A 15,337-nucleotide genomic window follows, 5' to 3' on the forward strand; every position below is an offset into this window, starting at 1 on the left:
TGGCGTGAATATTTAATTCTATTTTTTATTTTGCACCCCCCGGCAAGAATCTCAAACTCCGTCTATGCTTAAAAGCTGAACTTTGCATCGTGACCCAGTGCCAAGCACATCCTCAGCCGCCGCAAGTGTCGCCACTCCTGGATTACATGAAGAAAGTCCCAGTATTACCAGTGTCTGTTTTATATTTGTATTTTCATATTTAAGGCATTAATATTGTCCAGATGCATCACTCCTAACTGTTGTCCACGCACAAAATGGGGCCTGAAAGACTTCCATGCAAAATTTGTGATTTATAAAAATAAACGTCTATAAAAAGTTTAGAATAAATAAATAAAATAAAATAAAAGAAACGTAGGGTGAAAATGTGTTAACTTACCCTGGCGTACAAATGAAAAATCAATTTATGAGCTCTTTTGCATTGACCATTTATTGTAGAATGTGGGTGCTTTGAGGGAAGGATATGAAGTGAATTCACCTGTGAAACCTTTTGGCTGTGCTGTGGTTTATTAAGAGAAAGGCATGTACAGATGAGTTCAGCACGTTCGAAAAAAAATGTTTTTTTGTGATGCAGCACATTTTCAGATTTTTTAAAAATGGATTATACACAATGTTTTGGTTAGTACTGGTTAAAGTCTTGTTAGAAAAATACCAAGTAGTAACCGGCATCAGAAAAATACTCAACTGATACCCAAACCTAGCCTCACCCAGACTCTGCCTGCAGCAGCCCCCAGGTTAAATGAATTGGAGACCCCTTTCTCAAAATAATGTCTGACACATTTTAGCGTTTCCGATAATCAAACAATATTTAAAACTACACAAAGACGACCATATTGATCTAGGTAAAGTGTGCGCACCTCGATCCAGCCTTATTCCTTCATCAAAGCGAGAGAAGAGCCTGTATCGCTGAGCCCAGTATTTGGCCAGCTCGGGTTCAGCTGCCATTTCTGCTGGGACCATCTGCTTCCATCCATGTTTACTCTTCTTACGCTTTTTTCTGTCTTTGGGAATTGAATCTACAGGGAAACACACACAAACTACTCAACTGCACCAAGACGCCATTTAAAATGATGTCAGGGCTCGTTACCTTCGGCTTTATCAGGCAGGAGAAAGTCTGGCATTTGCAGATTTTCTAGCTTTCTCCCAGGTTGTTCCTCGTTCTCTGCATCTACACTCCCACTTTCTAAAACGCAGAACGTGACTCGCTCTGTGGACTTCTTCCCACAAAGCTCAGACCTAGAACATTCTTCTTGTTTTTCTTCTTTGACCTCCACACTCTTTGAGTCCGTGTCCTGGCCGTCTTCCTCGTCCGTCAGTTCTTCTTGACATGAAGTCATCTGTGACTCTCTCTCAACAGCTTTGAGGAACTTTTGGACCTGTTAGAAAAACACAATTACCTTTATCCTCAATACTGAAACAGACAGAAATGAGCAGGAATGTCTCGGGTGCCCGAGTGTTTGTGTGTGCGTGCCCACAAGTGTTTGCGTGTGCGTGCGGGCCCACAAGTGTTTGCGTGTGTGTGCATGAGTGTGTGCAGGGGCCTGAGTGTTTGTGTGTGAGTGCACAAGTGTGTGTGGGCCCAGAAGTGTTTGCGTGTGTGTGTATGAGTGTGTGCGGGTGCCCGAGTGTTTGTGTGTGCGTGCACAAGTGTGTGTGTGCCCACAAGTGTGTGTGGGTGCCTGAGTATTTGTGTGTGCGTGCACGAGTGTGTGTGTGTGTGTGCCCACAAGTGTTTGCATATGCTTGCACAAGCCCACAAGTGTTTGCGTGTGCGTGCATGAGTGTGTGCGGGCACCAGAGCGTTTGTGTGTGCGTGCACGAGTGTGTGTGTGCATGACTGTGAACGAGCCCACAAGTGTTTGCTTGTGAGTGCATGAGTGTGTGCAGGCGCCTGAGTGCTTGTGTGTGCATGCACGAGTGTGTGTGGGCCCACAAGTGTTTTTTAAACACTTTTAAATAATGGTCATATATAGTTTAATGTTTTTACCTAAAGTGTGAGTGATGGACACTGGTCTGTAATGGAGTGAGGCTGGATTAATTACATTTAGACAGGGGTTAAAGTAACTTATCACATTTGAAGCTGAAGCTTCTCTGATCCTCACCTTTAATCCAGGTCACATTTTTCCCTCGACATATTTTACATTTTAAAAAGCTCATGGAGAGAAAACATGAAGAGACTTTAAAGGAAGTGAAGACTGAAATTAACACAAACAACAAACATGTTCTCACTGCTGATATATGGACACATGAAGCCAAGTACCTTAGGGTTTCCTGCCACTACATTCACAATGGGACGATTAAAGGCTGAAATTAAAATTGTGTTTTTTAAAGTCTGATTCATTGATTAATTTAATGACCAATTAATTGATTATGAAAATAATCGTTAGTTTCAGCTCTATTCACACTGAAAGTTTGTTTGGTTTTTAAATTCAGATGCATTTCATTTCTTTGCCTTTATTTCCAGGCTTGCCCCTACATACGATGCATGCATGAGACACCCCAGAAGCTCCATGGACCATACCAAGTGTGTAGTAAAGTGCTACCTTGCTCAGGGAGATGCTGATGTGTGGCTGTGTGTCATCTCCACCCGTCTCAGTTAACCTGGGCTGCTTGTTGACCCATCTCATATTCTTGCGTTGCCTTTTGTGTTTGAGAGCTGTGCCATTTCCAAAGCTGAGCACACTTTTGAACCTTTAAAACAAATAATTAAAAGACAGAAAAACAGTATGTGTCAAATTTAGATGAAAGCTTCAGAAATAAAATGACCTTTAGTACTCTGTTTTTTATTTATTTATTTGATTTCAAACAAAGACAAAATTCATCCTTAACAAATCTGAGACTAAAAGAGGTTGTATGAAGTAATGTGCAGGCGGTAAAATGTTAATAACGGGATTATTATTCCCATCATATTCATATTTAATGCTTTTATCCTCTGTCATCAACCCCACATGGTTCCCATTGGTTTACCTAAAAACATACTGAATGTTTTCCGTGCAATATGCAGGGATGTAGATAGTGTGTTTCACCTGCTGGGAAAAAGGTTCCAAGACCAACCACCCAAGTATTTTAGATTTTGGTAAATTTTCTGCAATGCATTGCATTTAAAACTGGCAACCAATGAGAACCAGTGACACCGTCTGACTTGCTACCAATCTTCATTTAATTTCTCTTCTGCCTTTGTTCACTAAAGACAAATACAATTTTTTTATTATCAAAATCCATATTATAATACCGTCAGTGATATGTGATTACAGAATCTCTCCTGGTCCTGGTCACACTGCCCTAAGCAGGCCAGATACCATCGTACACTGATAACATTTGCCAAGGTCTCTTCTCAGAGACTGTCATTGTTATGCTTAGCACTATCAGCAGCATACAAAACCCTGAGAGCACAGAACAACTACAGAGTCATTGGGACACACACACATGGAAACCTCTGTATCCCAGACCGGTCTGCCTCTAAAACCCTTTGACCAAATAAACCCAGCATCCACATCTGACCAGTAAATCCTACATCCTGACTCCGTCTCATTCCATTTAAAACTGCCACAACAGTCAGTCTGCCCCAGGGCAGCTGTGGCTACAATAGTAGCTTACCACCATTGAGTGTGGAGTGAAAAAATAATGCCTTATTTCTGTAAAGCGCTTTGAGTGTCTATGATAAAGTGCGATATAAAACCCAATGCATTATTATTATTATTACTAGTGCAGTGCCAGTCGAAAGTATGTATTCATATAATGGGAGGAGCTTAAGTAGAGTTGTCAATTATGGCCAAATTAGTATGTGTTTGAAGGTTGGATTGACAAAGAGTACTCTGTACTCTGTGTTATAAAGGTGTACATACTCTGTAGTGTCATAAAGGTCTATATTTGCGGGTGCAAAGAAAAATAGCGGGTGCGATTTCCCTGGATTTATTCTATGGGACATGTTAGAGTCGAGCATTGAAATTAACCTAGCATTAACCTAGCAATAGCTGAACATTAGCAATAAGGTTGAAAAAGTTGAAATGAGTTGAAAAGGTTGAATTGGGTTGAAGGAAAAAGCTGAACATGTTAAAGGTTTAATGGTTCAAATTGGTTGAAGCATGGCTGGGGATGAAGAGGTTAAAAGTTGAAAAAAGCTGAAATTACCAATAGAAATTAATGGGAACAAAAAATATGTCAAAAAGTTTAAAAAGTTCCAAATTATAAAAGTACAAGCATAAATATTGAAAACTTTCTGAATTCTTTGATAGCTTATTAGTCATAATCGGACAAACGGTGTAGGAGGAGTTAGCGACAATGGAAGAGAAAACGGATAACAATAGTTATTAATTACAGTTATATTGTTTAATATTCAACATTTTTTGTATCACACGAACAAAAAAAAAGCTAAATCTCTCACCATAGCTCTTCTCATTATATTTCGTTTAAAAACTGGACATAAGGCAATACGTAACCTATGTGTTTCTACCATGTGCTTTGTTGTTTTTACTTATTTTAAATTCAAAGAAGTGAAAAAGTCAATTCTAAAATCAAAATTTTAATCACGTAATATTATTAAAGTCATCATCAACATTATTATTTAGTTTATACCTTATTTTCTGATCCTTGGTAGAAAAGAAGAATACTCTTGTGTAAATTTATTTTCATTTTGAACAAGTGATGGTTGCAATGTTTTCACTGGTGTCTGTCCATCTGTCTGTCTGTTGATGTGGATGTTTGTTAGCAGGATATCTCAAAAACTTCTGAAAGGATTTAAATTAACTTAGCTGATAGACTGTCAAAAGGAAGCAGTGGTTTCATTTAGGAGATATACAGTATCCAGAACAAGTTTTAAAGCATAATGTGGATGTTTGGCTGGTTCTACAGCACCACCTGCTGATCATGAGTGTGACTAAAGTATTGGTAAGAAAAATTCTGACTTACACAGGTTGTGAGTTGTGTTTGAGTCCCAGTTTGCTCCAAGCTTCTTTAGCAGTCAGACACGGATTCTCTTCTATATCCAGCTCATGACTGCAAAGAGAAGAAGGCCGATCATTAAAAGATTTCCTGTCATGTATCTTAAATAACTAATCCTTACTCTTTTAAAAGGGAAAAAGCTCTTCTCATAAATACAAATATTTTCAGAAGAGATTAACCACTGATTAAAAAGTCAAAACCTACTAAAGCGGATACCGTATAATAGCGTTAACCTAACCACAAGGAACAAAGCCCTAAACCTAAAAATAGACACTAAAAACTAAGATTCACCATCTACACATAGCTCTAATGGGATGCAATGGGATGATGTCCAGTCAGACACAGTTGTGCCAGGTTGTAAACAACCCCGCACTTCTGTTCCTCATTGCATAACCCATCATACTACTCACACTGATGTCCAACCCATATATCATTACGTGCAACCAGTACAAGACAAAACCTAGTCTGTAGCTGTAGCATTTCAGAGCATGGAGGATACCGCAAGACATTAATGTTAACGTTATCCCAACCACTAGGAACGAGTGTATCATAGTGTATCATGTTTTTCCTGCAGTCTGTGCCTTCTCCTCGCCCTCCGCATTCAGAGTCAGAGGTAGCATTAACATACACTTTCCTTTTACCTTAAGAAGTGTGTGTGTGTGTGTGTGTGTGTGTGTGTGTGTGTGTGTGTGTGTGTGTGTGTGTGTGTGTGTGTGTGTGTGTGTGTGTGTGTGTGTCCGGTGCAGATAGATTATAAGCTGTATGGCGTTTTGAATGATTGGCAAAATAAACGTTATAGTCCATATTGACAGGTGGACGGTGGAGGATAGAGGTGAAGTGCACACACACGCGTGTCCGCTGCAAAAGCAAACAGTCGTGCATCGCTCCGCTGTAGGACTCTCTCTTTTAACATGCTCATACTCGTATGTGTTGTCCTTTTGGAAGTTTAAGAGAAAAATAAAAGGTCAGACTGCAAAGGAAAAACTCCAATAGATGCCTATGTGTACAGCAAACATACATTGTGTTTCATTTACAAATCAGGACGAACTACTAGGGTATCACAGTGGTATGTAAATGTGTTCTTTCATCGTGCGTGTGCTATTGCTGCTGCTACTGATATCACGGCAAGTTTCTGGTACGTTCACACCAAACGCATTTCGGACGTCAAAATTGTGCCTTGCACGTTGTTGGACGCTTGTGCTCATTGAATACAGACGCTTGTCACCTGTGTCAAAAATGCTCAGGACGCGCATCCAGCGCGTCGAGGGGAGGGGCTTCTCTGTTGTCGGTGGTGCTCATCGAATGGATGATATTGTTACGTTCATAATTCACCCAGTGCCTGTGATATGGTGGGGAACATAATGTTGAGAAGGCTGTTTCTGGTCAGATGTATTTTGGTGTGAGTCAGTGTGTGCACTGTGATGTTAGAGGGCTATAGAGAAATGTGGTTGAATGGAGAATATAGTTTAGAGTTCCTTGCTGAACACGCCACCTCCAACCCCCGTTCATCGGCTCTACATTATTGAAGGGTGGCTTGGTTTTATTTACGTCATTTCTGAATTCACCAGAGCTGTGCTCGGACAAGAGTTGCTTTCAACACTATTTCCGTGTTTCCAGTGCCCAGTTTGACGACCTGCTGACCTGCATCGGCGCTCGCATCTCCGACCAGGACCCCAACTACAGGCGCTCTATGCCCGCAGAAGAGGGCCTGTCCAACTGTCTCCGCCTCAGGTTAGTGTTTTTTTTCTCTTCTCATTCTGAATGTGTAACGTTTGGGGAACGCTCCTGATTGGTCGACGCGCCGCGATATGCCCCAAAAGTTGAACAATCCCAACTCCAGCGTCTGCCACGCAAAAAGCTTCAAAACGGGACGCAAAGCGGGACCTCCGACGCTCCCTCAAAGCGCGTCCACCATGTATTGTGAATGTACACCTGCCGCTTTTGACGCTTTCGACGCGTTTGGTGTGAACGCGCCATTCCTCCTTGTCGCGTCAACGCGCTGCCGTCTGGTCGCACCCGGGATAAAGGACGAGGGTTAAGGGGAACAGCTACCTACGACGAATGAGTGCATGTCTTCACTGCCTTGCACTTTTGAGTTAGTTATTCTCAGGCGCCGTCATCTTTGTTTTGATCAGACGACGTATCAGCGTGCACATTTTGCGTCAACGTATTTTTTTGCGTTGACATCATCAATGACGTCGACACGTTGTCGTGGCCCTAACTCTGATGGACTGATCAATGGTTCACGGCTCAACTAGTCTGGGACACTCTGATGTTCTATCTCTCTATCCAGTTCTGTTGGTCCTTCTGTTCACTAACCCCAACCAGTCGAAGCAGATGGCTGCCACCTCTGAACCTGGTTCTGCTGGAGATTTCTTCCTATAAAAAAGAGGGAGTTTTTTCTTCTCCCTGTCGCTAAATGCTTGTTCATGTGGATCTTGTTGGGTTCTTTCTTTTTTACTATGGACTTTATATTTTGTTAAAGACATCACATTCTGGATGAGCTGTTACTTTCTCCTTCTTAACCAGGATAAAATCGAAGTGATTTTATTTGGTCCAAAACACCTTAGAGAGAATTTATCAGAGCAAATAGTGTCTCTAAATGGCATCATCATATTAAACAAATCTCAAGGACAGCCTTCTTCCTGCTCCTTAATATCTCTAAAATCAGGAATATCTTGACCCGGGGTGATGCTGAAAAATTAATCCATGCATTTGGTACATCTAGACTAGATAATTGTAACTCAACTTTCAGGATGTCTCATTAATTTACTAAAAAGTCTCCAGTTAATTCAGAATGCTGCAGCTAAAATACTAACTGGAACAATGATGGCAGTTCCTGATCTGTGGTTCACAGCTCAACTAGTCTGGGACACTCTGATGTTCTATCTCTCTATCCTGTTCTGTTGGTCCTTCTGTCCACTAACCCTAACCAGTACACGCAGATGGCTGCCACCTCTGAACCTGGTTCTGCTGAAGAATATCTTCCTGTTAAAAGGGAGTTGTTTCTTCCCACTGTCACTAAATGCTTGTTAATGTGGATCTTGTTAAGTTTTCTCTTTCTTATTATGAATTTTATATTTTAATAAGCGCATTGCGATGACTTTGTTGTAAATTGAGCTATACAAATAAAGTTGAATTGAATTAAAATATACCATTTTCCTTTTACAGTTGTGTTGGTCTACCCCAGTGGTTCCTTAACAGGGCTACGTATACCCCTTGGGGTACAGGAGCACGTTGCAGGGGGTACTCTGAAAGATTTAACAATTCATTTAAAAATAATTGGGAAATGTTTCTAGTATCTTTTTAGGCTTTTTTTGGGACACATTCTCTGCAAACCAACAGAACTATTTCATAATAAAACACTACATTTTCTTGTAATTTATTGAAACAGGATCATTTTATGCTGGAGAGGCCATTTTATTACACTTCTGACAATAAGAGACAACAATTAGCTAGATTTCACAAAGGAGACTGTATTTACTTACTATTGAAGTAATCACATAATTGGTATTTAAAATTTCCACTTTAAATTCCACTCATTGTTTTAAATTGGTAGATTAAGCCTTAGGAAACCAATGTTGTGAACCAATGAAACACAGTTAAGGGGTTAGAAGAGCACACTGTTCCACAAATGAAAAAGCATATGAAATTATGGAGAGGGTACTTGTGAGATGAAGAGGGGTACACATGATTAGACAAAAATGAAAGAAAGTGCACGAGGCAAAAATGATTGGGAACCACTGATCTATCCTTTACATTTGTGCTTGTCATGCAACACAGAGCTTTGGATACCACTGTACACAAAAAACTCACCTATGTCTGACTTTAGACAGTCCTCCTCTGGGTAGTTTATCATCATCTTCATCATCATCCTCTCTGTTCATCATCCTCTCTTGTGAGCCAGCAGGTGTGTCAGGTCCACCCCCAGGCAGCTGAGCACCTGACACGTGCACAGACTCATGTTCAACATTCAGCATGTCGTACACTATTGTCAGTGATGAGCAGGGATGGGCTCAATTACAATTACGTTTTTAATTACCCATGTTCAGTTACAATTCAATTACGATTACAGTATCCAGCATTTTTTCCAATTACAATTAGAATATTTTTTTTCCTCCTCAGAAAGTCAATTACATTTATGTTCTTAATAACTAAATTTCAATTTATCACAATAACTGATAACTAACCTAAAACCTCTTGTTTTAGCTTCCTGTTAGCATCTCTTATGATAACGGCTCCTAAATCAGCTGTAAAATACACTAAAAACAAATATCTATCATCTCATTTAGTCCCTATCTATTGGTTACCTTGTTAGACGTATTAATCAATTAAAATATAGGTTAGTATTTTTGGTGTGGGCGTCTGAGCCTTTTTTGTGTCAGTTTACTTCTCAAGTTTTTTTTTTTTTTTTTTTTTTTAAAAATGGTAAAATGTAGGAAAGCTTGATATGAAGCATATTTTAATAATTATTAACTACATGTGTAAAATTGTACACAGAACTGTAACATGGTTTCCCTGTTTAGCATTCAATTGTAATTGACATTTTTTGTAAAATTTTCACTGCAATTACAATTACAAAGTCAATTATCTAAACTCAATTACAAGTTTATCACGATTACAACAGCAACATATTTATAAAATTACAATTATGCCATAATTGTAATTAATTATCAACTAGGCAATTACAATTATAATTGACCCCAACCCTGTTAATGAGAGAATCAAACACCTGTTGGGTCAGACGTGCTCTGCTGTGAGGAGGCAGAAGACGTCTTACGATCATTCCCACCATCGGAAGGACCGTCGCTACCACAGGATTCACCCTTTGAATTCCCAATGACATCAGTCATACTGACACATGGCTGCTCTGCTGCTGAGGGACACTCTTCCACCACTGCCAACTGTTGTCCAAACATCTCATTTAAAATCTCCACGTTCTCTTCTCTCTTTTCTTCAGTCGGACACGTTGGATCCCCATCTACAGACGTGGTATTGTCAGTGCAGGTGGTCCAGCCTTGTGCTGCCCAGTATGAATACTGTTCCCAGTAGGAGTAGTACATCTCGGTGGCATGCGAGTCCCAGGCACTTTTTTTCTCAGCGGAGTCCCAGGGAGCGACCGATGTTTGTTCATCCTCTGGGTGTTTCTGCAGCCAGCTGCTCCACAGCAGAGCTTCCTCATGCTGAGCTGTAGAGATGCACCGTATGTTATTTAAACACATTGATCTGACTCCTCCTACAGGACCTCCTCCTCATGTGTTCCTACAGCTCAGGATAAGAAACACTTAAAGAACCGCTAAGTTTTAGAACAGACAGGCAACTGGCAGATGTGGCAAGGGTTGGGGTCAATTATAATAATATAATTACCTACAATTATGGCGTATTTAAAATTGCAATTATAATTGAAAAATCTGTTGCTATTGTAATCATAATTGAGTTTAGAAAACTGACTTTGTAATTGTAATTGACATGAAAACTCTTTCATTGAAACATTTTGTTCTTGTCACAGAAAATAGGCCTAAAAAAGTTGACCTGACTGGTCTGAACTATTTAAAGGATATATTTAGTATAAGGTAAATCAATATAAAGATATTGGCTATGTCTTAAAGAAACAATAAATTAATATTTCACATCAACAATAGTAATCAGGTTTCTCACCAGGAATTTTTCACAACATAAGGGGATCGCGTGGCACGTGAGGGAGTGCCACCGACGCATAACATTTTGAAATGTATAACTTTCTGAGGGGCAAGTTTAGTGAAGTAATGCTAAAGTTTGTTTTTTGTTGTTTTGTTGATCTTTGTTCCAGCCTTACTTTAAAGCTAAATGTTATTTGTTAAATTGGTGAAAGGTGATGATGAATGTTGCTAGAGAGTTACTCATGTTTGGTACACAGTGGGTACGGAAAGTATTCAGATCCCTTTAAATTTTTCACTCTTTTTTTCATTGCAGCCATTTGCTAAAATGAAAAAAAGTTCATTTTATTTCTCATTAATGTACACTCAGCACCCCATCTTGACAGAAAAACCAGAAATGTAGAAATTTTAGCAAATTTATTAAAAAAGAAAAAGTGAAATATCACATGGTCTAAGTATTCAGACCCTTTGCTCAGTATTGAGTAGAAGCACCGTTTTGAGCTAGTACAGCCATGAGTCTTCTTGGGAATGATGCAACAAGTTTTTCACACCTGGATTTGGGGATCCTCTACCATTCCTCCTTGCAGATCCTCTCCAGTTCTGTCAGGTTGGATGGTGAACGTTGGTGGACAGCCATTTTCAGGTCTCTCCAGAGATGCTCAACTGGGTTTAGGTCAGCGCTCTGGTTGGGCCAGTCAAGAATGGTCACAGAGTTGTTCTAAAGCCACTCCTTTGTTATTTTAGCTGTGTGCTTAGGGTCATTGTCTTGTTGGAAGGTGAACCTTTGGCCCAGTCTGAGGTCCTGAGCACTCTGGAAGAGGTTTTCTTCCAGGATATCTCTGTACTTGGCCGCATTCATCTTTCCTTCAATTGCAACCAGTCGTCCTGTCCCTGCAGCTGAAAAACACCCCCATAGCATGATGCTGCCACCACCATGTTTCACTGTTGGGATTGTATTGGCCAGGTGATGAGCAGTGCCTGGTTTTCTCCACACATACCGCTTAGAATTAACGCCAAAAACTTCAATCTTGGTCACATCAAACCAGAGAATCTTATTTCTTGTAGTCTGGGAGTCTTTCATGTGTTTTTTGGCAAACTCTATGAAGGCTTTCATATGTCGGGCCACTCTACCATAAAGCCCCGACTGGTGGAGAGCTGCAGTGATAGTTGACTTTGTGGAACTTTCTCCCATCTCCCTACTGCATCTCTGGAGCTCAGCCACAGTGATCTTTGGGTTCTTCTTTACCTCTCTCACCAAGGCTCTTCTCTCACCATTGCTCAGTTTGGTTAGACGGCCAGGTCTACGAAGAGTTATGGTTGTCCCAAACTTCTTCCATTTAAGGATTATGGAGGCCACTGTGCTCTTAGGAACCTTGAGTGCTGCAGAAATTCTTTTGTAACCTTGGTCAGATCTGTGCCTTGCCACAATTCTGTCTCGGAGCTCCTTGGGTAGTTCCTTTGACCTCATGATTCACTGTGAGCTGTAAGGTCTTATATAGACAGGTGTGAGTCTTTCCTAATCAAGTCCAATCAGTTTAATTAAACACAGCTGAACTCCAATGGAGGAGCAGAACCATCTCAAGGAGGATCAGAAGAAATGAACAGCATGTGAGTTAAAGATGAGTGTCACAGCAAAAGGTCTGAATACTTATGAACAGGTGATATTTCAGTTTTTCTTTTTTAATACATTTGCAAATAATTCTACATTTCTGTTTTTTTCTGTCAAGATTGGGTGTTGAGTACATTAATGAGAAATAAAATTAACTTTTTTTATTTTAGCAAATGGCTGCAATGAAACAAAAAGTGAAAAATTTAAAGGGGTCTGAATACTTTCCATACCCACTGTATGTATACTGTATATGATGTGATATATATATATATATATATATATAGATCCTCCACTAATAAATACTCACACACACACCGTATAGACAAGAAAAAACATTTCATTTATAAGTAATATCGGAACAAAAACACGCGCGCAAATGACGCGCAAAGGACACACACATTAGAGCTTTAATCGGGCTGAAAAAAGAAGACAGGCCCCGAGAGAACACGGCCCGAACCATCTGACTAGAATGATGCCGATGTCTCTCTAAGCCCAACAAGTTTCAACCAAACGGTATTTGCATCCGTGCGCGCATCTAGAATGATTCGTTGTGAGTTAGAAACATAAGGAACAGCTTAATGTCATGCTACATGCTGGTTGAACCTACATTGGACGGCGGATACAGGCAGCATCGGGGCAGCTAAGTGGCTGCAGGGGTCCTCAGGTAAAGACGGGAGCATCTGAGCAAATTGCCTTTATTAAACAGATGGTGCAGCTGATGTATGTGTTTCTGGGTTATGCAAATTAAAAAGAAAGTTAAAACAACCTGTGCACGCCTGGAAGTCACTTTTCTGTCCAAATGTGCAACAATTATTACGACAGTATCGATTAAAAAAAAAAAAAAAAAAACCAGAAAATCCATTGCTCCGTAGGGGAGCAAATTTACAATGTCAGGGCCACTTACGCTCAACAGCACTGGCGAGAACCCTGGTAATAGAACTTTTGTAATTAAGAACATAATTGTAATTGATTTTAAGAGGATAAAAAAATATTGTAATGGGACAAGAGGCCTGTCAATGTAATTGTATGAAAATGTAATCTGAAGTTGGATATTGAAGATGTAAGTGTAATTTGAAAATGTAATTGACCCAACCCTGGATGTGGCCCCCAAAACAAATACCCAAATTTGTAATTCAAGAAGTTGGAAGTAATATAAAGCCCAACATAATACACCAAAATAACTCCTAAAACATACAAATCAACAGCAAAAATGCACAAGTACACAAAAATAAAAAATACAGGAAATGACTCATAAATACAAAATTGCAACAAAGAGACACAACAACCGCTTAAACAAAATGATGACAAAAACACATAACAGAAAAGCTCCAAAGGCACACAAACTGTCAACAAAACTGCGCAAAATGGAAAATACAAAAAAACAACATAAAAAATGCAGAAATAGACACCAAAATGCAGAAAAAACACAATTACAAAAAGAACACGACAAAAACACACATATTGATTTAAATAACACAAAACAATTAAAAACTGACAAAACCACAGACAAAAAAACCCTTCCCCTCCTTTATTAATGCTGAGATCTGATTGGTCATTATTCTAAATGCTGACATTAATGTTGAAAATGTGGCCCTTGGATCAGATAGAATGACATATTTGTGGACCCCACTGCGATAGAGTTGCCATCCCTGTTTTAGAATGTCAATAATAAGTTCATAACATTAAATGTGAATGACAAACCATTAGGACATTCTCTTGATTGCAGGGCAAGTGATTTAGTAGCAAACTTTTTTTTTTTCTTTACAAATTTTTTCTTGCAAAAACCACCAAACTAAAGCATCTCTTGTTTTTGCGTCCGGGCACAAGGAGCAACAGAGCGCATGGGGGGCGTGACGTTGGACGTGGGGTGGGGGGTATAGCGCGCTGAGCTCACAGAGCTTAGTGAGCACATGTGGGGGTGCTTATCGAATAAAATCAAGATGTAACAATTTGTTAATCTAAAATAAATCACGTTGTGCAATGACTCAGCACTTCCTACAACATCTACAGATCATCAACTTTCCTGCACCTGTGACTAACCTTAAGTTTAAATCCTGGTAAGAAACTAAACCAACAAAAACACTATTCTGGGATTTTACAATAGAGATTTTAATTGTGTGGGAACAGATTAATTGAAACCACCAAGGTGCAGGTTAAATATGTATGTTTTATGTGTGGCAGAAATGAGCAATTGGCATGTGTTGATCACATGATCATGTGCTAATCAAATTTAAGTTATTTTTGTAGCCTTTCAAATACATTAATGTTCTTTATATAACATTGTGTTCATGTAAACTGAGATGTGTAAGAATTTGAAGATGTAAAATACTGTATCTTGATGTCAATTTATTTTTATTTTAAACTGTTTCCATTTACATGAAAAATAAAAATCAAGTCAAATTAAATCAAACATTACTCTATATAATGTTAACTGTATATAATTTAATTCACTGTATTGTTTTCATTGAGAAGATGTATTTTTCAGCTCCAGAAGGACTTTAATCCAGGTGAGATGAAGTTAAATGTTTCCTTGTAGAGTAAAGGTTGCAGACCCCTGACCAGGGGAAGAGGGTTAGGAGACCCCACTATAAAAACTGGACCCTCCAAATTTAATTCCATCCCGTGAAGCAATGCAGATGCTAAGTTGGTTATGCTACTGTTAACTTAATTCAAGTACAGCATTTCTGCAAAATAAAAAACAGAATACATGTAACCTGTTGTTATGCTTTGCTGTTATTTAAACATTTTTGTTACGTCTTATTTTAAAATTATATTTAAAATTAATGACCTGATATTTCAGCCACTACTTGTTGCAGCAAAACCTAATATTGACACTAAAACATTTTGCAAACATCATATCTTGAGTCATTGTCAATTGTTACTTCAACTACGGTGCGCCACGTACGTCAACTATTCACCAGCATGCATGCTGTACACTGCATCTGAATTGTTTAAGTTAAAATTCATTTTAGTACTGTAAAGAACCAAAATAAGAAAAAAAATGTCTGTCCAAATATTTATGGACCAAACTGTATATTGAATCAGAATCAGAATCAGAATCAGAAATGTTTTATTTGCCATGTACAGTTTTGAGGACAGTACAAGGAATTTGACTTGGTGGTTGGTGCACAAAACAAGCAACAAAAAGAAATAA

General features: G+C 39.2%; 1 protein-coding gene across 1 annotated transcript in view; it reads right to left on the reverse strand.

Moving 5' to 3' along the window:
• Window positions 1-15,337, reverse strand: part of tgs1 (trimethylguanosine synthase 1) — a 32,360-nt gene that overhangs the window by 5,785 nt on the left and 11,238 nt on the right. Inside the window, exons 6-11 of the mRNA XM_028472854.1 lie at window positions 9,671-10,126; window positions 8,755-8,881; window positions 4,906-4,992; window positions 2,541-2,688; window positions 1,085-1,373; window positions 855-1,013 (exon numbers count right to left, since the gene is read on the reverse strand). Coding sequence (XP_028328655.1) covers window positions 855-1,013; window positions 1,085-1,373; window positions 2,541-2,688; window positions 4,906-4,992; window positions 8,755-8,881; window positions 9,671-10,126 — 1,266 coding nt within the window. The remainder of the gene's footprint in view (window positions 1-854; window positions 1,014-1,084; window positions 1,374-2,540; window positions 2,689-4,905; window positions 4,993-8,754; window positions 8,882-9,670; window positions 10,127-15,337) is intronic.

This window comes from Gouania willdenowi, chromosome 17 (genome assembly GCF_900634775.1).
Source record: "Gouania willdenowi chromosome 17, fGouWil2.1, whole genome shotgun sequence".
NCBI classification, from domain to species: domain Eukaryota; kingdom Metazoa; phylum Chordata; class Actinopteri; order Blenniiformes; family Gobiesocidae; genus Gouania; species Gouania willdenowi.